The sequence below is a fragment of the Dama dama genome, chromosome 8 (genome assembly GCF_033118175.1).
Source record: "Dama dama isolate Ldn47 chromosome 8, ASM3311817v1, whole genome shotgun sequence".
In the NCBI taxonomy this organism is placed as follows: domain Eukaryota; kingdom Metazoa; phylum Chordata; class Mammalia; order Artiodactyla; family Cervidae; genus Dama; species Dama dama.
In genome coordinates, this window is record NC_083688.1 from 44,599,225 (window position 1) to 44,627,067 (window position 27,843).

General features: G+C 37.8%; 2 protein-coding genes and 1 pseudogene across 8 annotated transcripts in view; 2 read left to right on the forward strand and 1 right to left on the reverse strand.

Annotated features, from left to right (window-relative positions):
• The first annotated feature begins 3,403 nt into the window (after positions 1 to 3,403).
• LOC133060518 (heterogeneous nuclear ribonucleoprotein A1-like) lies at positions 3,404 to 4,518 on the forward strand (annotated as a pseudogene).
• Positions 4,519 to 5,708: 1,190 nt separating this feature from the next.
• On the reverse strand, positions 5,709 to 16,188 carry NDUFB3 (NADH:ubiquinone oxidoreductase subunit B3). 5 transcript variants are annotated; one of them, XM_061149022.1, is made up of 4 exons: positions 15,927 to 16,001; positions 9,786 to 9,869; positions 9,068 to 9,209; positions 5,709 to 6,003 (listed from the first exon to the last, which is right to left on the reverse strand). In XM_061149022.1, the coding sequence occupies exons 3-4, from the start codon at positions 9,205 to 9,207 to the stop codon at positions 5,847 to 5,849; spliced, it is 297 nt and encodes a 98-aa protein (XP_061005005.1). In that variant the 5' UTR covers positions 9,208 to 9,209; positions 9,786 to 9,869; positions 15,927 to 16,001; the 3' UTR covers positions 5,709 to 5,846. The 5 variants fall into 5 exon arrangements, with proteins under 5 accessions (XP_061005005.1, XP_061005004.1, XP_061005007.1 ...); XM_061149021.1 differs by lacking the exons at positions 9,786 to 9,869; positions 15,927 to 16,001 and adding an exon at positions 16,018 to 16,188; XM_061149024.1 differs by lacking the exon at positions 9,786 to 9,869.
• Positions 16,189 to 16,289: 101 nt separating this feature from the next.
• The window catches only part of HYCC2 (hyccin PI4KA lipid kinase complex subunit 2), a 57,044-nt gene continuing 45,490 nt past the window's right edge, over positions 16,290 to 27,843 (forward strand). For 2 of the 3 annotated variants that reach the window (XM_061149019.1, XM_061149017.1), the window contains exons 1-2: positions 16,290 to 16,381; positions 17,191 to 17,223. The gene's annotated coding sequence lies outside the window, so the exon portion shown is untranslated. Of the gene's footprint in view, positions 16,382 to 17,190; positions 17,224 to 25,686; positions 25,756 to 27,843 lie in introns of all 3 variants that reach the window. The other variant, XM_061149018.1, reaches the window with a different exon arrangement.

Consider the following 27,843-nt stretch of genomic DNA (forward strand, 5'->3'; position numbering starts at 1 on the left):
AATACCACAGTTCGAAAGCATCAATTCTTTGGCACTCAGCTTTCTTTATAGTCCAACTCTCACATCCATACATGACTACTGGAAAAACCATAGCTTTGACTAGATGGAACATTGTTGACAAAGTAATGTCTCTGCTTTTTAATATGCTGTCTAGGTTGGTCATAACTTTCCTTCCAAGCAGTAAGTGTCTTTTAATTTCATGGCTGCAATCACATCTGCAGTGATTTTGGAACCCAGAAAAATAAAGTCAGCCACTGTTTCCCTATCTATTTACCATGAAGTGATGGGATCGGATGCCATGGTCTTAGTTTTCTGAATGTTGAGCTTTAAGCCAACTTTTTCACTCTCCTCTTTCACTTTCATCAAGAGGGTCTTTAGTTCCTCTTCACTTTCTGCCATAAGGGTGGTGTCATTTGTATATCTGAGGTTATTGATATTTCTCCCGGCAATCTTGATTCCAGCTCATGCTTCCTACAGCCCAGCGTTTCTCATGATGTACTCTGCATAGAAGTTAAATAAGCAGGGTGACAATATACAGCCTTGATGTACTCCTTTTCCTATTTGGAACCAGTCTGTTGTTCCCTGTCCAGTTCTAACTGTTGCTTCCTGACCTGCATAAAGGTTTCTCAAGAGGCAGGTCAGATGGTCTGGTATTTCCATCTCTTTCAAAATTTTCCACAGTTTGTTGTGATTCACACAGTCAAAGGCTTTGGCATAGTCAATAAAGCAGAAATAGATGTTTTTCTGGAACTCTCTTGCTTTTTCCATGATCCAGCAGATGTTGGCAATTTGATCTCTGGTTCCTCTGCCTTTTCTAAAACCAACTTGAACATCTGGAAGTTCACGGTTCATGTATTTGCTGAAGCCTGGCTTGGAGAATTTTAAGCATTACTTTACTAGTGAGTAAGATAAGTGCAATTGTGCGGTAGTTTGAGCATTCTTTGGGATTGCCTTTCTTTGGGATTGGAATGAAAACGGACCTTTTCCAGTCCTGTGGCCACTGCTGAGTTTTCCAAATTTGATGGCATATTGAGTGCAGCAATTTCACAGCATCATCTTTCAGGATTTGAAATAGCTCAACTGGAATTCCATCACCTCCACTAGCTTTGTTCATAGTGATGCTTCCTAAGGCCCACTTGACTTCACATGCCAGGATGTCTGGCTCTAGGTGAGTGATCATACCATCGTGATTATCTGGGCCATGAAGATCTTTTTTGTACAGTTCTTCTGTGTATTCTTGCCACCTCTTCTTAATATCTTCTGCTTCTGTTAGGTCCCTACTATTTCTGTCCTTTATTGAGCCCATCTTTGCATGAAATGTTCCCTTGGTATCTCTCATTTTCTTGAAGAGATCGCTAGTCTTTCCCATTCTGTTGTTTTCCTCTATTTCTTTGCATTGATCGCTGAGGAAGGCTTTCTTATCTCTCCTTGCTATTCCTTGGAACACTGCATTCAAATGGGTGAATCTTTCCTTTTCTCCTTTGCTTTTCGCCTCCTTTCTTTTCACAGCTATTTGGAAGGCCTCCTCAGACAGCCATTTTGCTTTTTTGCATTTCTTTTTCTTGGGGATGGTCTTGATTCCTGTCTCCTGTACAATATCAGACCCTCTGTCCATAGTTCATCAGGCACTCTATCAGATCTAATCACTTAAATCTATTTCTCACTTCCACTGTATATTCATAAGGGATTTGATTTAGCTCACACCTGAATGGTCTAGTGGTTTTCTCCACTTTCTTCAATTTGAGTCTGAATTTGGCAATAAGGAGTTCATGATCTGAGCCACAGTCAGCTCCTGGTCTTGTTTTTACTGACTGTATAGAGCTTCTCCATCTTTGGCTGCAAAGAATATAATCGATCTGATTTCAGTGTTGACCATCTGGTGATGTCTATGTGTAGAGTCTTCTCTTATGTTGTTGGAAGAGGGTGTTTGCTATGACCAGTGCGTTCTCCTGGCATAACTCTATTAGCCTTTGCCCTGCTTCATTCCATACTCCAAGGCCAAATTTGCCTGTTACTCCAGGTGTTTCTTGACTTCCTACTTTTGCATTCCAGTCCCCTATAATGAAAAGGATATCTTTTTTGGGTAGTAGTTCTAAAAGGTCTTGTAGGTCTTCATAGATCTGTTCAACTTCAGCTTCTTCAGCATTACTGGTCCGGGCATAGACTTGGATTACTGTGATATTGAATGATTTGCCTTGGAAATGTACAGAGATCATTCTGTCGTTTTTGAGATTGCATCCAAGTACTGCATTTCGGACTCCTTTGTTGACTATGGTGGCTACTCCATTTCTTCTAAGGGATTCCTGCCCAAAGCAGTAGATATAATGGTCATCTGAGTTAAATTCATCCATTCCAGTCCATCTTAGTTCGCTGATTCCTAGAAAGTTGATGCTCACTCTTGTCATCTCCTGTTTGACCACTTCCAATTTTCCTTGATGAAGTTCTGTACATATTTAAATTTTTATGTCATCTTAAAGAACTGACTTCTAGTATCATAAAACACCCCTCTTAATAATATCTGTTTTCTGATATTAGATAGCCACTTCAATGGTCTTTCCAATACAACTGAATTCATTAGCGTTTGTACAGAGTATCTTTTTCCATTCTTTTACTTTTACCCTATGCCTTTAAAGAGGTTTCCACATACACAGCTTATAGTTGGGTCTTGCTTCTTTCCCAAGATGCCAATCTATCTTGTAATTGGAATATTTTTGTTTATTTTCAGACCATTTATATTTGGTGTAATTACTAATATGATTAAGCTTAAATCTAACATTCTGCTATTTCTATTTGTCCCATTGCTTTGTTCCCTGTTAAATGCATTCCTTATCCTCTTTTGCAGTCTTTTTTATGACTCCATTTTAGCACATTCCACTTACCATTAACACCTTATTAGGAGTTCATCTGTTTCCTTTATTTAGTGATTTCCCAAGTTTGTATTTATAAGCAAGAAATTTACAAAGAAAAAAAATCACCCAGAGTTTTATATTAGTTTTATTTTTCAAGCAGAATTATTACCCATCTTCAGCAAGCTGAGTTTTAAGTCTCAACTTTAATTAGAGATTTAATTAAAATTTAGAAATTCAATGATATGGGGAGAATGTCTATTGTTAGAAAATACAGGAAAAAATGTCAAACTTCTTACTATGTGGGAACAATTAGGAGTAAACAAAGAGTAGAAAGTATCATAAGAAAAACTAACATGACAGATGCACATGTTGTATTATCATAAACAAGGCAGTCAAGTATTTTATAGTATGAACTATGTCTCTCTAAACTCCCTACAGATGATGGTAAAAGCAGCAAAGTCAACTCTTAAAAATCTGGGGACTTCTTTCTGCCTGTGGATGCCACCGAGAAAACATTGTTGAAGTCTCCGCTCCCCCACTCCACCACTGCCGTCATGTCTAAGTCAGAGTCTTCCAGAGAGCCCGAACAGCTGCAGAAGCTCTTCATCAGAGGATTGAGCTTTGAGACAACCGATGAGAGTCTGAGGAGCCATTTTGAGCATTGGGGAAAGCTCACAGACTTGTGGTAACGAGGGATCCAAACTCCAAGCGCTCCAGAGGCGTCGGGTTTGTCGCATACACCACGGTGGAGGAGGTGGATGCGGCCATGAATGCAAGGCCACACAAACTGGACGGAAGAGCTGTGGAACCACAGAGGGACGTCTCAAGAGAAGATTCTCAAAGACCTCATGCCCACCTAACTGTGAAAAAGATTTTTGTTGGTGGCATTAAAGACACTGAAGAACATCACCTGAGAAATGATTTTGAACAGTATGGGAAAATTGAAGTGATTGATATCATGACTGACCGAGACAGTGACGAAAAGAGAGGCTTTGCTTTTATAACATTTGATGACCATGACTCCGTAGACAAGATTGTCATTCAGAAATACCACACTGTGAACGGTCACAACTGTGAAGTGAGAAAAACCCTGTCTAAGCAAGAGCTGGCTAGTGCTGCATCCAGCCAGAGAGGTTGAAGTGGTTCTGGAAACCTTGCTGGTGGTCGTGGAGGTGATTTCCCGGGGAATAACAACTTTGGTTCTGGAGGAAACGTCAGTGGTCGAGGTGGCTTTTGTGACTGCCGTAGTGGTGGCGGATATGGTGGCAGGGGGGATGGTTACAATGGATTTGGTAATGATGGTGGTTATGGAGGAGGCAGCCCTGATACTCTGGAGGAAGCACAGAGGCTATGGAAGTGGTGGACAGGGTTACGGAAACCAGGGCAGTGGCTGTGGTGGGAGTGGAAGCTATGATAGCGGTAACAATTGTGGAGGTGGAGGTGGCTTTGCTGGTGGTAGTGGAAGCAATTTTGGAGGTGGTGGAAGCTACAATGATTTTGGCGATTACAACGATCAATCTTCAAATTTTGGACCCATGAAAGGAGGAAGCTTGGGAGCAGAAGTTCTGGCCCCTAAGGCGGTGGAGGCCAATACTTTGCCAAACCATGAAACCAAGGTGGCTATGGTGGTCCCAGCAGTGGCAGTAGCTATGGCGGTGGCAAGTTTTAATTACTGACAGGAAACAAATGTGAAGTAATTAGCCTCCAACTAATAAAAATAATAATAATAATAATAAAATAAATAAATAAATAAAAGAAAACAAAGCTTATCGAGAAAGGAGAGCCAGAGAAGTAACAGGGAAGCTACAGGTTACAAAAGATTTGTGAATTCAACCAAGCACCGTGGTGGCAGGGCCTAGCTGTTACAAAGAAGACACATCTTAGACAATACTCATGTGTATGGGCAAAAAACTTGCACTGTACTTGTGACTAATTGTGTAACAGGTTATTTTAGTTTCTGTTCTGTGGAAAGTGTAAAGCATTCCAACAAAGGATTTTAATGTAGATTTTTCTTTTTTTGCACCCATGCTGTTGATTGCTAAATGTAATAGTCTGATTATGATGCTGAATAAATGTCTTTCCTTAAAAAAAAAAAAAAAAATCTGGGGACTTCCTTGGTGGTCAAGTGGTTAAGACTCCATGCTTTCATGGCAAGGGACATGGGTTCAATCCCTGGTCGGGAAACTAAGATCCCACATTAAAAAAAAAAAAAAAAAAAAGAGTACACCTATGTTCATAGCAGTATTATTCATAATAGCTAAAATGTGGCAGCAACTCAAGTGTCCATCAGCAACCCAAGTGTTCATCAATGAATGAATGGATAGACAAAATGTGGTATATACATAAAACAGAATTTTTATTCAGCCTTAAAAAGGAAATTCTGACATATGTAACACAGATGAACTTTGAGGACATTATGCAAAATAAAATAAGCCAGTCATAAAAGACAAATTCCGCATGATTCTACATAGAGTAGTAAAAAACCACAGAGAAAGAAAGTAGAATGATGGTTGCCAGAGGCTGAGGGGAGGATGGGTGTTATTAATTAATCACCATTAGATTTTCCATTTTAAAAGATGAAAAGAGTTATAGAGATGGATGGTGGTAATGGTAGTACAATATTATGAATGTATTTAATGTCACTGACTGTTCACTTAAAAACAAGATGGCAAATTTTATCACAATTTTTAAAAATTAAAAAAAAGAAACCTATTAGAACACATCCATTTGTTCAAATATACGCTGGCTGTCAGCTATTTGCAGAATGTCCTGCTGCCAGTATTCAACCTCTCATGTATTCCAAGCCAAATCTGATACGGCTCGAGACACTTTTTTTAAGAATGAAAAAGCAGACTGGTACATGTTTTCTTATTTTATTAAATCTATTAAATCTTACTAGTATTCCTTAAGGAATAAACACACAGGTGAGTAGGCTACAGTGAAGAAATCTTCTTATAAGAAAGTTAAGACATTAAAAGATATTTCCAGGTATTATCTTCAGTGATGTTTCTTATCTTTTTTCTGGGACTCCAGGTAATATTCAGCCCCTACAGCTACCACAAATGCAGCAAATCCCCACTTGAATCCTTTTAATAATGCTCCAACAAAGGAAACATTATTTGCAAAGCCACCCATGTATCTCCAAGCTTCATTGCTAGAGGGGAAAAAAAAGGGGGGAAATTATAATCACATATGACTTATTAAGTAAAATGAATTTGATTTTCACTTTTCTAACAGACTTAAATGCTACCTTACGTAAGATAATTTAAGTAGATCACAATAGGAATTGTCTGTGGTATAAGATAAGTAGCTCTATATGCTCACATTTCATATATGAAATACAAGAAAAAGCACTTGATGGTTTCATATTTCACAGTCTTAATACTCAGAATGTTACAGAATTCTCAAATGCGAGACTCACCTTGGCCTATCCATCACAGGTCAGTTGTGTAGCTTTGCCCATGCTAGTCATTATAGCTTCATGGAAAGAGGAAGTTAAGAGACTTAGGTATTAATCTTAGCCCTGCCACTTTACGAGATACACACCTTTTAGGCTCAATAAATTACTTAATCTGTCAGGGCCTGTTTCTCTACTCAGTAACTATTACTATCAACCTTACAGTGTTATTATAAAGATTAAACAGAGTAAGATATGATGTATTTCGGCACTAGATACTACTGTTACTATTCAATGGAATCACTGCTATTCCCTGTCATATAAGTCTGACTTTAGAAGATTAATTTCTTGCTCTGGCAACAGTTCTTTTGAGTATCCAGAACACAGAAAGAAACAAATCAGAGAGTTATATATAACGTGAGAAAAAGGGTTCTATCACAGGTAAGTATAAATCATCCTACTTAATGATGAAAGACTGCATGCATGCTTTCCCCAGTTAGGAACAAAACTAGGATGTCCACAATACACCACTTTTATTCAGTATTATATTAGCAATGTTAGCCAGTGCAATAACTCAAGAAAAAAAATTGAAAGAAAAGTGCGGTCTTTGTAGATGAAATCATCTTCTATGAAGTAAATTCTAAGAAATCTCTGAGAAACATCTGCTAGAACTAAAAATTCAATTTAGCAAGTTAACAAGATAAAGTCAATATATAAAAAGCAATTATATTTTTATATACCAGCAATGAACACTTGGAAACAGAAGTTTAAAAATACTATTTATAATAGCAAAAAATATGGAATAATTCAGGATAAACTTAACAAAATATGTACAAGACTGCATAAAAACTGCTAAGAAAATTAAAGGGGATCTAAATTGTCCATGGACTAGAAGATTCAATATTGTTAAGACATAAATCATCCTCAATCGAGCTAAAGATGCAAGGTGATCCCAATTAAAATCCAAGCAGGCTTTCTGCAGAAACTGGAAACCTCATTCTAAAATTTAAATATAAATACAATGAACCTAGAATAACTAACACAATATTTTTTTAAAAATCAGACATCTCGTTTTATACTATCTGATCCGAAGATAGTGTTGTATTGACAAAAGATAGACATATTGATCAAGGTAACAAAAAGAATCCAGAAATAGTCCACACAGATATTGTCAATAGATTTTTGACAATGGTGTCAAGGTCAACTAATGGGGAAAGACAGTCTTTTAATATACAGTGCTAGAACTGGATGTTTATGTGTAAAAACTTTAACCTTCATCCTTACCTCATATGACATTAAAAATTAACTCAAAATGGATCATATACCTAAATGGAAGAAAGAATACTATAAAAGCTTCCAGAAAAAAGATTAGGAAAATCTTAGGATGCAAAAAGCACAAACTATAAAAGAAAAAAATGCTAAATTGGGGCTTCATTAATATTTAAAACTGTCTTAAAGACATCATTAAGAAAATGAAAAGATAAGTCATACTCTGGGAAAAAATCTGCAAAACTTGTATCTGATAAAGGACTTGGGGACTTCCCTGGTGGCCCAGTGGTTAAGACTCTGTGCTTTAACACAGAAGGCCTCGGTCTGATCCCTGGTTGGGGAACTAAGATTCCCACATTCTTCAGTGGGACCAAAAATAAACAAATAAAACCATTTAAAACAACATATATATACTCTTATAATTCAATAAAAGAAAAACATTCTGATAAATAAAATGGGCAAAAGATCTGAATAGACATTGCACCAAAGGAAATATACAAATGGAAAATAAGCATATGAAAAGATTCTCATGATCTTCATTCTTCATGGAAATGCAAATTAAAACCAAAGAGATGTTACTATCACATTCACTAGAATGGCTAAAATTAAAAGGCTGATAATACCAAGTATTTTTTTTTTTTTTTTTGCCACACCACAGGGCACGGTGGATCTCAGTTCCCCAGCCAGGGACTGAACCCACACCCCCTACGATGGAGGCACGGAGGCAGAAGAATGGAGTCTTAGCCACTGGACTGCCAGGAAAGACCCAACACCAAGTATTAATGAGGACACTGAACAATTGAAATTCTCATACGTTGATGGTTGAGAATGCAAAATGGTACAACCATGTTGTAAAACAGTTTGGCAGTTTTTCATTAAAAAATAAAACAAAACCAAAAAAAAAAAAAAACAAACCACTTTTCAAAAGATTCAGAAATCCCACTGTTAGGTATTTATCCAAGAGAAATAAAAGCATATGCTCACACAGAGTTGTACTTGAATGTTTAAAGCAACTTTACTCATAATAGCCCTAAACTGGAAACCCAGACAGAACTGGTGAACAGTAAACAAAATGACGCACATGCATACAGTGAAGTCGTACTCAGCAATAAAAAAGGAAGAACCTATGCTGTAAGTTCACAACATACCTAAGTCTCAAAGGCATTATGCTAAGTAAAAGTGGCCAGAACAAAAGGTTATAGATTGTGTAATTCCAGTTTCATGAAATTCTAGAAAAAGCAGATCCAGGGTTGCCAGGATCCAGAGGAGGACAGCACTGAATACAGAGGATCACGAGGGGGCTTTTGCGTATGCTGGAAGTGTTCTGTATCATACTGTGGTGGTGGTCACGTAACTGTACATATCTGTCAACACTCACAGAAAGATACATTTAAAATAGCGTGAATTTTACTGTAAGTGATATTTTAATAAAGCTGATCTTAAATGTAAAAAGCCATTTTCACTCATTTTTTTTTTAAAGAATATATTGAAAAGGAACATAGATACTGTTTCTCTAGGATAAATTCTATCAAAATTATTTGATTGTTCTTACCGGCCCCATGGATCCCTTAGTCCTCGTGCAGCCAGTTTCTCCTGGACAGTTTCCAATGGTGTCCCTTCTATCTTCCATTGTTTATAATCTGGAAGTTCCATTTTACTAGGACCATGTTCATGTCCATGTCCATGGGCCATGTCTACAGAAAATATTAATTTAAGGGAGAAATACATACATTACAGATAAGTACCAAGTTTACTATTTTTTTTAAGGCAAAACATTTAAAGTGAGTTTTAAAAAGAGAGCATTTGAAAACTCTTTAAGAAATTTTATTAAAGTGTCTTACTACATAACTAGCACATGTTCATGGTTTGGAAATATACATACACAAGATATACAAAGAGCCCATCACTAATAGAGTACATTTACTATTTGGTTTCTTTCTTACTTATAATAATAGCAAACATTTATCATGCTCTATGTGCCAGCTGCACTATGTTAAAGCAATTTAAGTGTCGACTCTGTTACAGTCTTCCTAAAACAACTTTTTGAACTTAGATTACTATTATTATCTTCATTTTATAGATGAAGCCAAAGAGGCTCCAAGAAGCTAAGTACCTTTCTGAAGGTAACAAAAATAGTCAATGGTACGACTGGGTTTTGAAAGGTAAAGCTTCATTTCAGAGCCCTCACTCCTAACTTTTAAGCAATACTGTCTACTTTTTTTTTAGTCTTTCACAGTGCATGAATATATATAATAAAATATTGTACATACTGTTTCATTACTTGCTTTCTTCAGACAATTCTTTAAAACTGCAGTATTACTGTGGTTAATATATATGGATCACATGAACTTTTTCTGTGAAGAGCCACACAGTAAATATTTTAGGCTTTGTTGGTCACGAGGTAAAATCAAGGATAGTATGTAGATATTTATACAACAGGAGAGAAAACAAATTTCCATAAATATCTTACTGATATAATTCAAAATATAACAGCTGAGTATAATTTTTGTAATACTAGTCTTCCGATGGAAAAAAAAAAATGCAATCCCCTTTCAGTGGGTAACATTTTGCTTAACTGGGGCTCAAAGTTTAGTGTTCCTTAGTATCAAATTGATTGTAAATGTTCATCTATAAAAATTGTTCTTAGCTCACTGGCCACATAAAAACAGGCAATAGGCTGAGTTTGGCCAGCAGGCTGTAGTTTGCTGACTCCTGTAATAGATCAACAGAGACTTTTAAAAACAATTTTTATTGAAATATAGTTGACCTACATGTGTTGAGTTTCCCCAGTGGCTCAGTGGTAAAGAATCCACCTGCAATGCAGAAGATGTGGGTTCGATCCCTGGGTTGGTGAGATCCCCTGGAGAAGGAAATGGCAACCCACTCCAGTCTTTTTGCCTGGGAAATCTCAAGAACAGAGGAATCTGGCAGGCTATAGTCCATGGGGTCGCAAAGAGTCAGACATGACTTAGCAACTACACACACACACACATACACACACACACACAATGTTGTGTTAGTTTCACGTGTGCGGCAAAGTGATTCAGACATAAACATCCATAAATATGAGTATTCTTTTTTATATTCTCTTCCATTAACAGACTCCTGAGGACCCCCTCTTAATTGATAAGTTTGCTTCAATAAATTGCCCCCAATGGGTATATAAAATTTCAGTTTTCCAGTGTTATTTTTAAAAATAATACAGAAATAAACTTGAGCTCAGTCCCCAGCTATATTGTTATGAATTTCAAATAACGAAGGTATAAATTAATAATGCTATACTGTAATTTGTGTAAGATTAGCAGTAGCAATTCTATAATCACTGCTTTCCAGAAATAAAACTAAACAATTATTACCATTTTGTCTGCATTTATAACTATAAACAAATCCAATAAGGCAGGATTCCTACACTGCATTTCAGAAGACAGAGGTAATTATTAGATAGTGTATACTAGAGACATACTATGTGAAGCACTCATTTCATTAAATAATAGTTCCCAGAATATGGGGGACAAAATTGTACAAAGTAATTTCGACAAATCAGCCAACACTTAATATTTTTATTTATAGACATTAAACTGGTTTAAAACATTTATTTAAATTTATTTAAAACATTATGCTGATGATTTCACATTTAAAGGAGAATAAAAACCAATACCCAACAAACACAAGTTAAAACTACAACATTCACAGCTTTGAATAAAACATTTAATCCACTATTTCATCACTGTTTGGTGGATTCAATAATATAAACAAATTATGGTTTCAGATTTCAGTCTGACTTTTGAGATTCAATACATTATCACAAAAGAAATACTTTTAGAAGCATTTAATTATAATGATAAAATGTTGGCATCTTCAGATTATGTTTTCAAAAAATTTTTAAAATTTATTTTTAATTGAAGGATAGGATAATTACAATATTGTGATGGTTTCCGCCACATATCGACATGAATCAGCCATGGGGATATTTATCTCCCCTCCCTTTTACATATAGATATGAGCCTCCCTCCCACCTCCCACCTCATCCCACCACTCTAGATTGTCAAAGAGCCCTGTTCCGAGTTCCCTGAGTTAAAAAAAAAAAATTTTTTTAATAATGTTTCATTCCAAAAATCTTTGGATTACAAGGCAAACTCTTTTTTTGGAAACATCAATTATAGAACATTAAACCTACTAAAGTATCAATGTACTTTAGAAGAAAATACAAAACCAAAGGTCAATTTTTTATTAAAAAACTTGATTTTTAAAATGAAAATTGAAATATTACTATGGTATGAAGGCTATCTCAAAGCTACAATACTACTATGCTCAAAATATTAATTTGGAAGATAAATCTTTGGAAAAAAAGTAAGTATACATGAACACTCATTTCTCCTAATTTCCTCTAATAAATTCAATGTATTTTCTCTTCTGTCTAATTAAAATACTTCAGAAAGAGTCCCTTCATAGGGAATTACTAAATATTTCAACAAATTTTCAAAAAGAACAAAAAGTTGAACAATATTTTTAGGGAAGTTTCATTTACTCTTAAAAATTATTTCTACTTCAGAATAGCCATAAATCAAATGATATCCTAATCTTGGAATTCTACTGAAATGCAGACTTTGGTGCTGTACAGATCTGGTATTAAACCCTGAGTGCACCATTAACAGCTGTAAAATCCTGGTCAAATCATTTTAATCTTGCTGAACTTCAGTTTCTTCATACAACACGAAGTTAGAACCAACCCTTCAAGACTGTAAAAACACACTGTGATGATAGACTTCCACTTTCACACCCAGGTGCTGAGAATGCAGCCACTGTAAAAACTCTGGTGTGACCCAGGAAAGTTAAACATGTGTGCATGTTTATCTTGCACGTGTGCACGCTCAGTTGTGTCGACCCTGTGCGACCCCATGGACTGAAGCCTGCCAGGCTTCTCTGTCCATGGAATTCTCCAGGCAAGAATACTGGGGGTTGCCATTTCCTCCCCCAGGGGATCTTCCCCACCTAGAGATAGAATCTGCATGTCCTGCATTGGCAGGTAGATTTTTGTTTCATTTTGTTTTTTTAACAACTGAGCCCCATGGGAAGTCCCTTGAATATTTTATGGCCTAGCAATTCCAGTCACAGGCACTGTGTTTTTATATATATAAACAGCATATGCTGTAAGGGTAAAATAAAATACATCAATTTTGAAGACAGCATGAAGAAAATGCATTTCATTAGTAGCTTTTAATACTAAGTACATCTCACAATGATAATATTTTGAATATATATACTGGGCTACATAAAATATACTCTTAAAAATAATTTTATGTTTCTTAACCAACACAACATTGTAAAGCAGGTATCCTCCAATTAAAAGCAAATAAATTTTAAAAATTAATTTTGTTTCTTTATACTTTTTTAATATGGCTGTTAGAAAATTTTAAGTACATGGTTTGTAATTATGTCTGCATTAGACAGCACTGCTCTAGAGAAGCTCTTGCATTTGGATAACAATTTTATATTATAAGAATCTTTCTAATCATATTATTTATGCTTGCCCCAAACTGTACACAACTCAAATTCACAAGCATGAAAGAGTATGAATGAATTTCACAAACAATGAGCAAGGGGTAAGTCAGAAAAAATATATATAACTTTTAATGCCATTTACATAAAGGAAAAAACACCTAACAATTCATTTTTTAGGAATGCATCGTGGAAAAAATTTAAGTGAAACAAGTACATGATTATTACAAGTTAGGAGAGTGGTTACCTCCTGGTAGAGATGGCATCACAGAAACTCATTCACAGAACTTCTAAGGCAGTGTTTTTCAAAGTATTGTAATTACTGTACCCCAAAAGAGCTTTTTTAGACCTTTTTGCCCCTGTTAATTATGTTCTCACTTTACCCCTCCACATGAAATTTTAATACCCCCGTTTATGTACTATGGCTTTTTGGAGGGCCACAAACAATTGTATTGTTAATATCTAAGGTTTTTTTTTTTTTGCCCTCTCAACCCCATCCAACAAGAACCAATTTTTACTGACTTAAAGACAATCATCTCTGTTGAGAATGCATATTTTAAACTTTTGGCAATGCTTTATTTCCTAACCTGAAGGTTGGCAAATAGATAGGAAAACAATGGAAACAGACTTTATTTTCTTGGGCTACAAAATCACTGCAGATGGTGACTGCAGCCATGAAATTAAAAGATGCTTGCTCCTTAGAAGAAAAGCTATGACAAATATAGACAGCATATTAAAAAGCAGAAACATTACTTTGCCAACAAAGGTCCGTCTAGTCAAAGCTATGGTTTTTACAGTAGTCTTGTATGGATATGAGAGTTGGACCATAAAGAAAGCTGAGCGCCAAAGAACTGATGCTTCTGAACTGTGGTACTGGAGAAGACTCTTGAGAGTCCCTTGGACAGCAAGGAATCCAACCAGTCCATCCTAAAGAAAATCAGTCCTGAACATTCACTGGTAGAACTGATGCTGAAGCTGAAACTCCAATACTTTGGCCACCTGATGCAAAGAACTGACTCCTTGGAAAAGACCCTAATGCTGGGAAAGATTGAAGGCAGGAGGAAAAGGGGATGACAGAGGATGAGATGGTTGGATGGCATCACCGATTCAATGGACATGAGTTTGAGCAAGCTCCGGGAGTTGGTGACAGACAGGGAAGCCTGGTGTGCTGCAGTCCATGGGGTCACAAAGAGTTGGACACAACCGAGCGACTGAACTGAACAGGATCAATTGTTTGCTTGATTATAATTTGTTTAAATGTACTTATGTTTTATATAGCCTTCTTATATGTATTAGGCCCCTGTGTCCATGGGATTTTCCAGGCAAGAACACTGGAGTGGGTTGCCATTTCCTTCTCCATCTGCTATGTATATGTCACAATAAATATTAAAATTAGATAAAGTGACTTAAACTGTCTCAAGGATTCAGTAAGAGGTGATTAATTTCCATTTCAGAGCTGCTCAAATAAGAACAGCAAGGAAATTAGTTCAACAAGGAAAGAACATGTAATCACTAATTTTTCTCCCCCACCTCATTCTATCTATGTCTGAAGTGAACCTATACGTTTGGTGAAGATCAACCTCTACTGAAGGGAGCCGGCTCTAGTACAGGAAGAGTGCAGGCATACTATCCCTAAGAAGGAAATAAATGGGTAATGCCACTTACACATAATTTCACAGTTTACCAAAGACTTTGAAGTATATGTTTCCATTTCTCCTCATTTAAAAAATTGTGATTACCATAGGGAAATTAGAAAATCAAACACAAACGAACTGGTTTCACCTTTAGTGTCCCTTCCAGTCCCTGCATCTCTGATAGGCAATTTAAAAAGAGAAATCACACTAAACATTAATGTGATGACTTTGTATCTCCTCTGTGTCATAAACATTCATGCCAGAAAAATCTTATTTAAAAGTTACTACAGGGACTTCCCTGGTGGTCCAGTGGTTTAGAATCTGCCTTGCAATGCAGAGCAACTAAGCCTGGTGTGCCACAAGTGCTAACTGCCACAACACTGATCCCAAACACTGCAATGAAAGGTCATGCATGACACAACAAAGATCCCATGTGCTGCAACTAAGGCCCGACTGCAGCCAGATAAATAAATATTAAATCTTCAAAAAAAAAAAAAAAAACCCAAACAAATAAAAGTATACTACACATCTCAGGTGGCTCAGCGGTAAACACTCCGCCTGCAATGCAGGAGATGCGTGTTGGAGCCCTGAGTCAGGAAGACCCCTTGGAGGAGGAAATGGCAACCCACTCCAGTAATCTTGCCAGGAAAAATCCCACGGATAGAGAAGCCTGGTGGGCTACAGTTCATGTGGTCGCAAAAAAGCTAGAGACAACTGAGCAACTCCCAGGTGGCTCAGCGGTAAAGAATCCGCCTGCAATGCAGGAGATGCGGGTCCTGGGTCGGGAAGATTCTCTGGAGAAGGAAATGGCTACTCACTCCAGTATTCTTGTCTGGGAAATCCCATGGACAGAGAAGCCTGGTGGGCATCTGTCCATGGAGTCGCAAGAGAGCCGGACACGAGTTAGCGACTAAAGAACAACAACAAACACAGGCTCGTGAGGCAGGCATTGTAAATTTACAAACTTTCCATTCGAGGATGGTTACGCCATCATTCGACTCAAAGGTAAACCAAAAAAACACGGTGTGGGGGCTGTTGAGGGTGGCAGAGGAGGGAAAAAAGGGTCTGGACTTAACTAGAGTGATTCTCACTGCATCCTTCTACAGCCACCCCTCACTACTCCAGGACTTCATCGTTTTTCTCCTGCTAGTTCTTCGATTCTTTCCCTCTTGAGCATTCTCATCATCCTCCATTTAGTCTCTCCCTTTTGACAATCCTCAGAATAGAGTCTCATCCTTATTCCCGAGCGAGAGCTCTCCCAACAGCACCCCAATTTACCTGACAGCAATCTGACCTCTCAGGACACTCAAGATTCACCCCTCCAGCCAGAGGTAAACGGAAACGGAAGTTGTCACCTAGAGTTACTTACGGCAGGAAACCAGAGGAGAAATTAAACATTCTTGCCCTCGGTCACAGATTCCTGGGCCAGTGGAAGTGACATGAAGTAGGCTTGAAGTGGACATTTTCCCCGCATATCTGTGCATCTGTAGTTTGACCGAGGTAAGGGAAACTGTGGAGGACAGAGGGTGGGGAAGACGCGACGTCGTCCTTGCTAGGAGGCCGGAATCTTTAGACACTGCACAGTGGGAGGGCCTCAGGCATTCTGCTACCAATCAGCGGCACCGTTGTTGGAGCGTGGAATCACCCAATGAGAGGGCGGGTTGTTGCGCTGCAGTTGGCAGGCTGCTGCGGGAGGCGGTGGCGGTAAGAAGCCGGAGGCAGCGGGGTGACAGGTAGGCGGCGGCGCTGTCTTTGGGGGACGCGGAGTGCCAGATAGGAAGGATTTTCTTCTTCTCCGGCTGCAGGAGCTATAGACGGGCTCTGCCGACGGTGGTCTGGGAAGGCGTTAGCTCGAGTTTTGGTGGTTCCGGAACCACTAGGAGACAGGTAGCCGCTTGGAGGGGTCGCGAGGAGGAGAAGCAGCCGAGACGGGTGGAGGCTGAGCCCTGCGGGGCGACGTGGGAGCCTCGGGCGTGGGGGCTGCGGTGGCGCTGGCGGAGACCGGAGAGAGGCGGGAGCAAGACGGTGTTGTGAAGGCTGGAGCAATTCCTTGTATGGAGCTCAGAGAGAGAGGAGGACGCGGCATTGCAGACACCTGAGAGAAATCCTAGGGCTTGCTTCTTCCTAGGGCCGTTTCGCAGAGTGGGAACGGGGGTAGCGGAGAAGAAAGATATATATTGGCGGGGAGATTCTTGAGACTCTTCATAGCTATACATTATGTAACCCTTGGCTGTTATTTACCCAAACAACTAGGTTGTCCCTCCTGGGAAGAGGAAAGAGGAGGTCTTGCAACCTATTAATGTGTCTGAGTAGTTTTTTTTTTTTTTTCGTTGGTTTGACTGTTTTCTATCCCGGCAGGCTCTGTGGGCGAAGAACCCTGAAGAATAGAGTAGTCACGAAGAGCTTATCCCAAATATGGACTTGGGTTGAGAGATGTGTTAGTTTGAGATGAGCGTGGCCAGGTTCACGTTTTGTAGTTCGTGAATTTATTTGTTTTAAGGGTCATGACTGACTACAATTTTTTTTTTTTCAAATCTTAAAGGAAGTGGAGACGCTGAAAAATCTATAGCAGAAGGTAAGTGCAACTTAGAAAATGACTAGAAAATTAGTTGGTAAATTTTTTTTCTTTTACTTCCTAAATATTGTGGACGTTAGAGACTGAAAATGAGATGGTGGTCTAATTTTTTTTGGGGGGGGTGGGGGGGAAGGGGAAGTTATCTTTTAAGTAATTTGCTCTGTAAGTCTGGGAAACTAGGTATGAATTATTTATTTCTTAGGTTTAAAAAGTATGTCCTTTGACTCTCTCCGATAGAGGTAAACTGTATTTACAGATATAATTCTAAGTTTCTGTCACTCATTTGAACTTTGAAATGTAGAATTAAAATGGAATTCCATTCACTGTGTGTTATGGAATGACATACTACATTAAAAACTTGATTTTTTATAGCTCACTGGAAAGCAGTTTTAAAAGAGGCATTGTACATTTCTAAAATGTAAGCTGATTGAAATGTTGCCTTTAGCTTAGACTATAAAGACTAATAGTATTTATTAGCAAGTATCTAATTTTCCTGAGCTTATTTTAATACTGCATGTCAGAAGAACTTCCCAAAATTCTTTTTTTCCTATTATTGATGATTTATATTATATATCCCTGAAACTAAATTAGAAAGTTTTTTTCTCTAAATGTCACTTGGTAAAGAGTGTTGGATCATTAAGAGTTTGTTCTGAAATCTTTAGAGTACTGAGATATTTATCAGTGTTTCAGATAAAATTTTGATACTTGGTATTTCACTCTTTTTTATCTTTTGGCAAGAATAATTCTCAGTCACAAAGAACAGGTCTGCTTCTATTTTAGGTGCAGTTCTGTAGTGTGAGTACTTATGAACAAATCTCTGCTTTCATGCAGGTTATGTGTATCTTGTGTGTATATGTATGTGTTTCTCCTTATTATGTAACCAGCCTACTAGAGATGTCTTAGAGAATGGCTGATTCTAAATGGCCAGTAGGTGTCATTGTTGAATGCAATAATGTTGAACACTGAGTAGGAAATAAGCAAGTGATTTAAGGAACACTAATCCAAATTAGAATATAATAATAATTGGCTGATTATTTATACGTGATTAGAAATTCTCTTTTCTAGTACATTTCAGTATTGAAGCTGTTTATAAGGGATTTGAAACAAAGGCCGTGAAGAAGTATAATTGTTGGCTCGAAAATGGACCTTGAAAGCCTGTTTTTCTAATCCAGTTCTTAAACTGTCTTGACAAGCAATATAGATTAGGATTGTTTGATTTTTTATTCATACAGTTTTGGCATTCTGTAGTAGTTTATTAGGTTTTAGAACGGTTAAGGTTTTTAGCTTGACTAGGTTTTATAATAGAAAAATAATGCTACATAATGAAAAACTAAAATAATAAAATATGGGCAGAAAGTCTCCAAACAAGTTATCAGCTGCACAAAATAATACTTTGTTATTGTTCTTTTAATGCAGGAACAGAGGAATTTTTGTCTTTGTTTATCTATGGCTTAGTTTTTTTGATGTTCAAAATAGCTTCTTTTTACATTTTATCTGACTAGTAGACTGTGTGTTTTCCTCAGGATGATGAGCTGAACGTTCATGTGACATGTAATACATTGTGTTCTGGAGGGAACTGGCACAGAAAACTCAGGCTGCTTAGGGCTGCTGTTAGTACAGCCCCGTACCTGCTATGCTTTCTGCTGTGCTCTGGCCACTTTGTAGTTCTGCTGCTTTTGTTTGCTGTTGATACAATGCTTAAAAATAGGATTGGAAAATATTTTAAAATTTTTGAAAAGCAGAGTTGGACCTAATTTCAGGAATTCTCCATGAAAGTGAGGAGTTACATATATGTCAGAATAATCTAAAGAGTTAAAAAAAGGTCCACATGCATATCTATTATATCATCTCCACTTTGCTGAAGAATCTTAGTGGTAGGGAGAATATGAAGGAGGTAGATCTATTTTGAAGGAAAAGTAAATCCCCTAGATGATACGGTTTACCGCAGGCTTCGACTTGAGAATCATTGATCTCATTTTAGGCTCTCCCAATATGGTGTGAACCAGAACAGTACTTTTAGCTTGAGACAAAGGGCTTCTAAATCTAAAATCTTCTAAAATATCAATATGTTATAGCTCAATAAATTTTTTCCATTTATTGTCATAACTCGGATGGGTTTTCTAGCCAGCAGCTAAAGTTGCCAGAAATAAAAATTGTGCTCAATGTTTTGGTTGGAATTAGTTTTTACTTGGCACTTAGCTCCTTTACATAAACCACGCTAATTTCTTTCATTATTCAAACCTGTTCTCTTAATGTCTCTGAAAGCTATCTAGTTCTAAAACTAGAATTGGGAAATAAGAATTTGAAGTTTCTTCTTTTTGGTTGTGCTGGGGTTTTGTTGCTGCACAGGCTTTCTAGTTGTGGAGATCAGAAGCTACTCTTTAATTTCGGTGCGAGGGCTTCTTATTACGGTGGCTTCTCTTGTTTTGGAGTGTGGGCTCTAGGGCTTCAGTAGTTGTGGCTCTCAGGCTGTAGCGCATAGGCTCAGTAGCTGTGGCACATGGACTTAGTTGCTCTGCGGCATGTGGGATCCTCCCAGATCAGGGATCGAACCCTTGTCTCCTGCATTGGCAGGTGGATTCCTTACTGCCGAGCCACCAGAGAAGCCTGGAAGTTTTCTTGATGAAAGGGTTTTTCTTGCAATATTGGTATGGTATGATGAAGATACAGACTTATCTTTTGGTAAAAAAAAAAATAATAATACATATTAAAACTTGAAATTGTGAATGTGTTCACTTTGACACAGGATATGTTTAGAAATTCATGGTTCATCCTTATAAAACCTAGATGTTCTATGTAGGTGTTTGTCTTCCATGGAGAAAGGTATGAGAAAAAATAGATGTGTAGACTTCATTTTTGGAGAAAGGAATAAAAAACTCAATTATGTAATATATTAAAAGGTGTGACTTTGTTTATAAAATTATAATTCTTTCTCAGTTTGAGATACAACTGCAAAAAATGTAGTCATAAAATAATGGTACGTGGCACTTAAATTGTTAAATGGCAAAGCATGGATTCCATAATAGTTACTTTATTCTGTTGCAAAATACTGAACTTCCGAAATGGTTACAGTCAAACTTACCTATCACTTTTATCTTTATGAATCCTTGGCTTTTTTTTATTGAGGTATAATTGACATTATTCATTGACTTTTGATATTGCTTGATTCTTATTTAGCTCCTAAGATTTGTCAGTTTACCTCTTTAAATTCCTTTCTACGTATCTTTTTTTGAAAAATGGGTGGAGGGAGTTGGATGCTGAGAGAGGAGTGAAATTTATGCTTTTTACATATTCTTTTGTACTGAGGCTTAATTTTATTTTTTAATTGACTTTTTAGAGTAGTTTTAGGTTCATAGCAAAATTGGGTAGTACAGAGATTTCCTATACACCCTTTCACACATGCATGGCTTCCAATACACCCCAAAGAGTGGTGCATTTGTCACAGTTGATGAGCCCACATTGATATCACCCAAAGTCCATGGTTTACACTAGGGTTCAGTTTGGGTATTGTGCACTGTATGGGTTTGGACAAATGTATACTGACATATTAAGACTTTTTAATCAGCTTGTATTCCTTTTATATTTCTTTTTAAATGAGAAAGAGTGGGGGAGGGGAAAGTATATTACTCTTTATACCTCATACTTTATTTTTTTTTCTTTTTTTTTTTTATACCTCATACTTTATAATAGCATTGTAAAACTGATAAAGTGGACATGAAGTGCTGTAAGATCTAAAGTTAATATAAATTTGCAGTCTGTCATAGTACCTACTGTTTTATTGTTAGTGGGGAGAAAAACTAAAGGGAACGATTATTTCTGTTCTTCAGGGTTCTGTTGTCAGATCTCTTGTCATTTTGTACCCTGTCTGTCTCTTGTTACTCAGCATCTAAATGTGATGATTCTCAAATCTCTGTCTCTAACCAGAGTTTTTCTTGATACCTAGTTCTGTTTTGTAATCTAATTGCCTGCAAGATGGGAATGATCTGCAAATCACCTGTGTATGCGTACTCAGTCATGTCCGACTGTTTGAGACCCCATGGACTGTAGCCCGCCAGGCTCCTCTGTCCACAGGATTCTCCAGGCAAGAATACTGGAGTAGGTTGCTATTTCCTCCTCCAGGGAATCTTCCCGACCCAGGGATCAAACCTATATCTCCTACACTGGCAGGTGGATTCTTTACCACTGTGGCACCTGAGAAACCCTGCATATCCCATAAATACAGCATATCTAAACTTCAGTTCATATTTTATCATCTATCTAATGTGCTGAAGCTGGAACCTAGTGTTAGTCTTGACACTTTATTCATATACCCCTCATCTAAGCAATGCTAGGTTCTGTTGACTCTACCTCCTTACTGTTTCTTTGATTCCATTTATTTCTGTCAGTTTCTACAACCACTGGAAACAGTGTGAAAAGTTAGGACCTAGAGGCAGATTATCTAGATTAGAATCCCAGCTTCACCATTTATAGCTTCAGTTTCTTTGAAAAAACAGAGTTGTACAGCCCAGAAACTGCACTATTGAACCTTTATTCCAGGGAGATTGAAACTTAAACTCATATAAAAACCTGTACCTGAATGTTGATAGCAATTTTATTCCTAATTTCCAAAAATTGGAAACAACCCAAATGTTTTTCAACAGGTGAATGGTTAAACAAGTGGTGGTACATTCATAATATACAGCAGTAAAAAGAATGAGCTATTGATGCGTGCAACAACTAGGATGAGTCTGAAGTGAAAAACGCCACTCTCGAAAGGGTACATTCTGTATGATTCCCTTTATGTAGTGTTCTTGAGATTCCAAAATTACAGAGATGAAGAGCAGAGTGGTGTTTGTCAGGGGTTAGAGATCAGGGAAACGGGAGTGAGTGACTGTAAAGGATCCTCTTGGTGACAGAATAGTTCTGTGTCTTGATTGTGGTGGTAGTTACACATGTCTACATCTTTTATACAGTTGTATAGAACTACACGCACACATGCACAGGCAAATGAATGCTTGTAAAACTGGTAATATCTGAGTAACCTGAGTGATGGTATCTGCGGACTATACCAATGTTGGTTTCCTGGTCTTGGTATTTTACTATAGTTATGCAAGTTGTTACCATTGGGAAGAGGATACGTGGGGCCTTCTGGCACATAGTTTGGGAATGTGAGTCTGTAATTGTTTTAAAAATAAAAAGTTCTTTAAAAGGGTTGTATTAAGGATTAAATGAGCAAATACATAACAAATTTCTAACTACAGTACTTGGTGCATCATAAATGTGTTATACCACTAGTATATATAAAATAACAGAGACTTACTGTTTAGCACAGGGAACTGTGTTCAGTATCTTGTAATAATGTATAATGGAAAAGAGTCTGAAAAAGAATATATATTCTGTATATACACATCTTCATATATGTAACTGAATCACTTTGCTGTATACCTGAAACTAACATAACATCATAAATCAACTATACTTAAATAAAGATAAAAGTTTTTAAAAGAAAGTCACCAAGTGACATTCTATAAAATAAATACATAATGCATGTAATAGTAGCAGCAGCAGTAGCAGTAATTATAGTCTAGGCACCTAATTTCCTACTAGACCCTTTCTAATTTCTCACTAGGACCCTTCCTAAGTATTCTTATTGGTCACCTGCCTTTGTAGGTCTTTCCTCCCTCTAGTCCATGCTACATTGTAACCAGGGTTCTCTTTTAAAAAGTGCCTATTACATATTACTCACTTCATACAAAATCCTTTAATGGCTCTCTACTGTGTTTTCATACATTAATTTCTTTTTTTGTTTTTAGTTGTAGTAGAATGAAGTGTTGGGGTCAGCATGGCTTACAAGATACTATAATAGGTGAACTAAAGATAAAAACAGAAAAATCTGAAGCAGTTGTTCTCACCTTCAAGAAGCTATTGTTTTAAGTATTATCTTAAAGTTTGTTGCTGCTGCCTAAACCAGTACCCCAAGATTTAATGACTCAGGACTAAAAGATGTTTTTATGTTTCCTGATTCTGTAGGAAGACTAGCCTACCAGAGGATGAGAAGCCACACTGAGAAGAACTGAAGCCCTTTAATGAACAGCCAGCACCATGTGCAAACGTGCGTGTGCGAACATCTTGGACCTTCTGACTCAGTCAGCCCTCCAGGTGGATTCAGCTGCGTGAGAGAGCCAGGTGAAACCAGCAAGGGACTGTGTAGCCAGCCTGCAGATGTTCACACTCGCATGTTTGCCCATGGTGCTGGCTGTTCATTAAAGGGCTTCAGTGCTTCTCGGTGTGGCTTCTCATCCTCTGGTAGGCTCGTTTGGCATCCTTACAGGGCATTCTTAAGGTAGCCTTCTAAAAAGGTGAAGGTGGAATCTGTAAGGCTGCAAGGCCTCTTTGAGGATTAGGCTTTGGAACTTATATAACATCCCTTCCACCAAATTCTATTGGTCAAAGCAATTCACTAAGCTAGCCCAAATTCAAGGGAGTGGAGAAATAGAAAAGGACCTTTCTCTCCATCAATTTAGGCTGCTATAATAAAGTACCATAGACTGGGTGGTTTAAACAACAAACATTTATTTCTTTAGTTCTTGAACTTAGGGACTCCAAGATCAAGGTGCCAGCAAATTTAATGTCACCTGGTGACTCATTTCCTATGTCTGAGATGGCTGCATTCTCATTGTGTTTTAACATGTGAGAGAGCTCACTGGGGATCTTTCTTATAAGGGCACTAATCCCATTCATGAGATGCTACCCCATGAGCTAATCACCCCCCACCAAAGGCCCCACCTCCTAATCACATTGGGGGTTAGTATTTCAGTATATGAATTTTAGGGAGACACAAAAATTCAGTCCATAATAGTCCACAGAGAAATCAGGTTATTTTCTATTTTCTTAGTGTATGGATGAAAAACAACCCCCAAAATTATACAGTCACTATAAAAATGTGAAATTTTTTGTTGATTTAACAAAAATCAAAACACAGTTACCAAAGACATAAAATGGCAAGCCAAGAACATGTTCAAAATCTTTATGAAGTAGAATATTGATCATAATATGAGAGAATCAGCCTTATCAAACTGTTGTGCTACAGTAGTATTTCTTGGAAATTTGAAGGAGTTAATATGTAGAAAATTCACTGGTTTTTATTTGAACAGGTTTTAAATAGCTGATTTAACATTTTCTATTAAAATGTTTATTTTTCTTAACCTCTTATTTTCATATAGTTTGGTTTTGGCCAGTCACAATAAGTCACATTACTTTTCTAGAATATAACCCCTAAATGTTGGCAAGAAATTATAATACTGTATTATGCAATCTTTTCAGTGTACTAAACTATTATAAACACCCCTCCATCTGAGCTATAATGGTGGTGTACTTTCAGAGTAGATTCTTTAGTCAGTTTTGCTTCCTATGCTACCCCCCAACTTCCCACCCCGCCCCCCCCCCCCCGCCCCCCCGGTTTCAGTGGAGATGAACGCTTTATTAGCATTGAAGCATAACTGAGATGGCTTGTTGATATCTTAGACCATAGATTTGTTGCTGGAGTCTCTTTCTTACCTTACTAGTTAGGAATTGTTTGGGCTGCTAGAAAGATAAGAAATAACCATTGCTTAAATAAGATAGTAATTTCTTTATCTTGTAAAAACAAATTCAAAAATAACAATACAAGACTTATACAGCAGCGCCATAGGCTTGTCAAGGACCAGTCACATTCTGTTTTTCCTTTGCCATCTTTAGCATGTGGCTTCTATTTTCATGATCACAGAATGGTTGCTGTATATCCAGTTGTCATATCCATGATCTAGACAGAAGAAAGGAGGAAGAAAAGATAAAAGGGGCATACCTTTCATCTTTTAAGAAACCTTTCTAGGGATTTCCCTGGTAGGCCAGTAGTTAGGACTCAGTGCTTTCCCTGCCATGGACCTGAGTTAAATCCCTGATTGGAGAACTAAGATCCTGCAAATCATGTCGCGTGGCCAAGGCAGGGAAAAGGAAGGAGAGAAACCTTTCTATAACTCTGATCTTGATGACCAAAACTTAGTCACTTGGCCATACTTAGCTGTAAATAAGATTCAGAAATGGCTTTAGCTGACAGTGTAGACTAGATTATTGCAGATGGAGTGTGGATCTATATCAGATGGGAACTAGTAATCTTTGCCATACTTGTCTCCTCTCCTGAAGGGCTTCCTGTCTCCTCTCCTGTCTCCTCTCCTGAAGGGCTTCCCAGGTGGCTCTGATGGTAAAGTATCTACTTGCAATGCAGGAGACCTGGGTTTGAACCCTGAGTCGGGAAGATCCCTTGGAGAAGGGAATGGCAGCCCATTCCAGTTTTCTTACTGGAGAATCCCATGGACAAAGGAGCCTGGCGGGCTACAGTCCATGGGATCACAAAGAGTCAGACATGACTGAGTGACTAACACTTTCACTTTTCACTTTCACTCCTCTCCTGAGTCTGCTGCTAACTGACCGCTTGTTGCTGTTCAGCCCTTCATTCAGTCGTCATGAACGAAGTGCTGACTGTGTGCTGAGCCCTGTCGGGAACTGCGAATACAGGTACATCTAAGACATACTCCCGGTGTGGAGAAGTTATAAATCTTTTAGCTTTCCTGCCCCGACCCCAACCCCAAGCAATCACAGATCTCTCCTTAGGGTGTTACTGATACCCTGTTCTAGTCTTTGACTTGCCTTTTCACCCTCTTAGTCTGCTTTTAATGACAGGTGTGATGCAGTCGAATTTATTGTTGCTGTGGTAGTGGTTAGTGCCTTTTTGTTTGCTTAAAAAATATTTGCCTGCTGTGTGGATGGAATTGAAATTTGAGGGAGAATGGATACACATATATGTATGGTTGGGTCCCTTTGCTGTTCACCTTCAACTATCACAACATTGTAAAAAAAGAAAAAAATGCCTGCTTCAAAGACACAAAGATATTTTGCTATGGTTTTTTTTTTGTTTTTTTTTTTTTTTTTTTTTTTTTTTTGGTTTGTTTACTTTCATTTTTAGATCTACATTCTATTTGGAATTTATTTTTGTGAGTTGTGTAAGGTTAGAGATCATGATACAATATTTTCTATAGGGATATCCAGTTGACCCTGCATCTTTTATTTAAAAGACTCTTTTCCCAAATGCACTACAATTTGCCTTTGTGATAAATCAGACAATCCTACTTGTATGTGACTTTCTAGGCTTTACTTTTTCATTGGTAAGTTTTAGTTACTGTACTTGTACAGTTAATTACTGTGGCTTTATAATAGGTTTTAACATTTTGGAGTATAGTCCTCCAATTTTTGTTGTTTTTAAAGGTTGCCTTGGTTATTCTTGGCTCCTTGTATTTCCATAGGGATTTCAGAATCAGCTTGTCAGTCTGTCTTTTAAAGGAGAGCAGTGGGATTTTGATTAAGATTGCTTCAAAACTAGAAATCAGTTAGGGGAGAATTGACATTTTTACTCTGAGCTGCCAGGCTGTGAATGTGATGTGGCCTTCAGTTTATCTCTCAAAAATGTTTTCTTGTTTTCAGTATAGTGGTCTTGCATATCTTCTGTTAGATTTTTTTCTCTCTCTTTTTTAGTGCTATTGGAAGTTGCGTTTTTATTTGTTTAGTTTCTTTTTTTTCTTTTTAAGTTTTTTGGCCATGTTGTATGGTGTATGGGATCTTTGTTTCCCAACCAGGGTTCAAACCTGTGTCCCCTGCATTTAGAGCATGGAGTCTTGACCACTGGACCAACAAAGAAGTCCCTGATTTTGGCTTTAATATCTTCTTTGACCCATAGATGTTTAGAAGTATAATTTAAAACTTCCAGGTAGCTGAGGTTTCTTTAGGTTTTTATTTATCCAGTTCAGGTCAGTCGCTCAGTCGTGTCCGACTCTTTGTAACCCCATGGACTGCAGCACGCCAGGCTTCCCTGTCCGTCACCAACTCCCAGAGCTTACTCAAAACTCATGTCCATTGAGCTGGTGATGCCATCCAACCATCTCATCCTCTGTTGTCCCCTTCTCCTCCCGCCTTCAATCTTCCCCAGCATCAGGGTCTTTTCAAATGAGTCAGGTGCATCAGGTGGCCAAAGTATTGGAGTTTCAGCTTCAGCATCAGTCCTTCCAATGAATATTTAGGACTGATTTCCTTTAGAATGGACTGGATTGATCTTGCAGTCCAAGGGACTCTCAAGAGCCTTCTCCAACACCACAGTTCAAAAGCATCAATTCTTCAGTGTTCAGCTTTCTTATGGTCCAACTCTCACATCCATACTTGACTACTGGAAAAACCATAATTTTACTAGATGGACCTTTGTTGGCAAAGTAATGTCTCTGCTTTTTAATATGCTGTCTAGGTTGGTCATAGCTTTTCTTCCAAGGAGCAAGCATCTTTTAATTTCATGACTGCAGACACCATCTGCAGTGATTTTGGAGCCCAAAAAAATAAAGTCTCTCACTGTTTCCATTGTTTCCCCATCTATTTTCTATGAAGTGATGGAACTGGATGCCATGATCTTTGTTTTCTGAATGTTGAGTTTTAAGCCAACTTTTTTGCTCTCTTTGACTTTCATCAAGAGGTTCTTTAGTTCTTCTTTGATTTCTGCCATAAGGGTGGTGTCATCTGCATCATCATCGTCATTTAGTTGCTAAGTCATGCCCAATTCTTGCG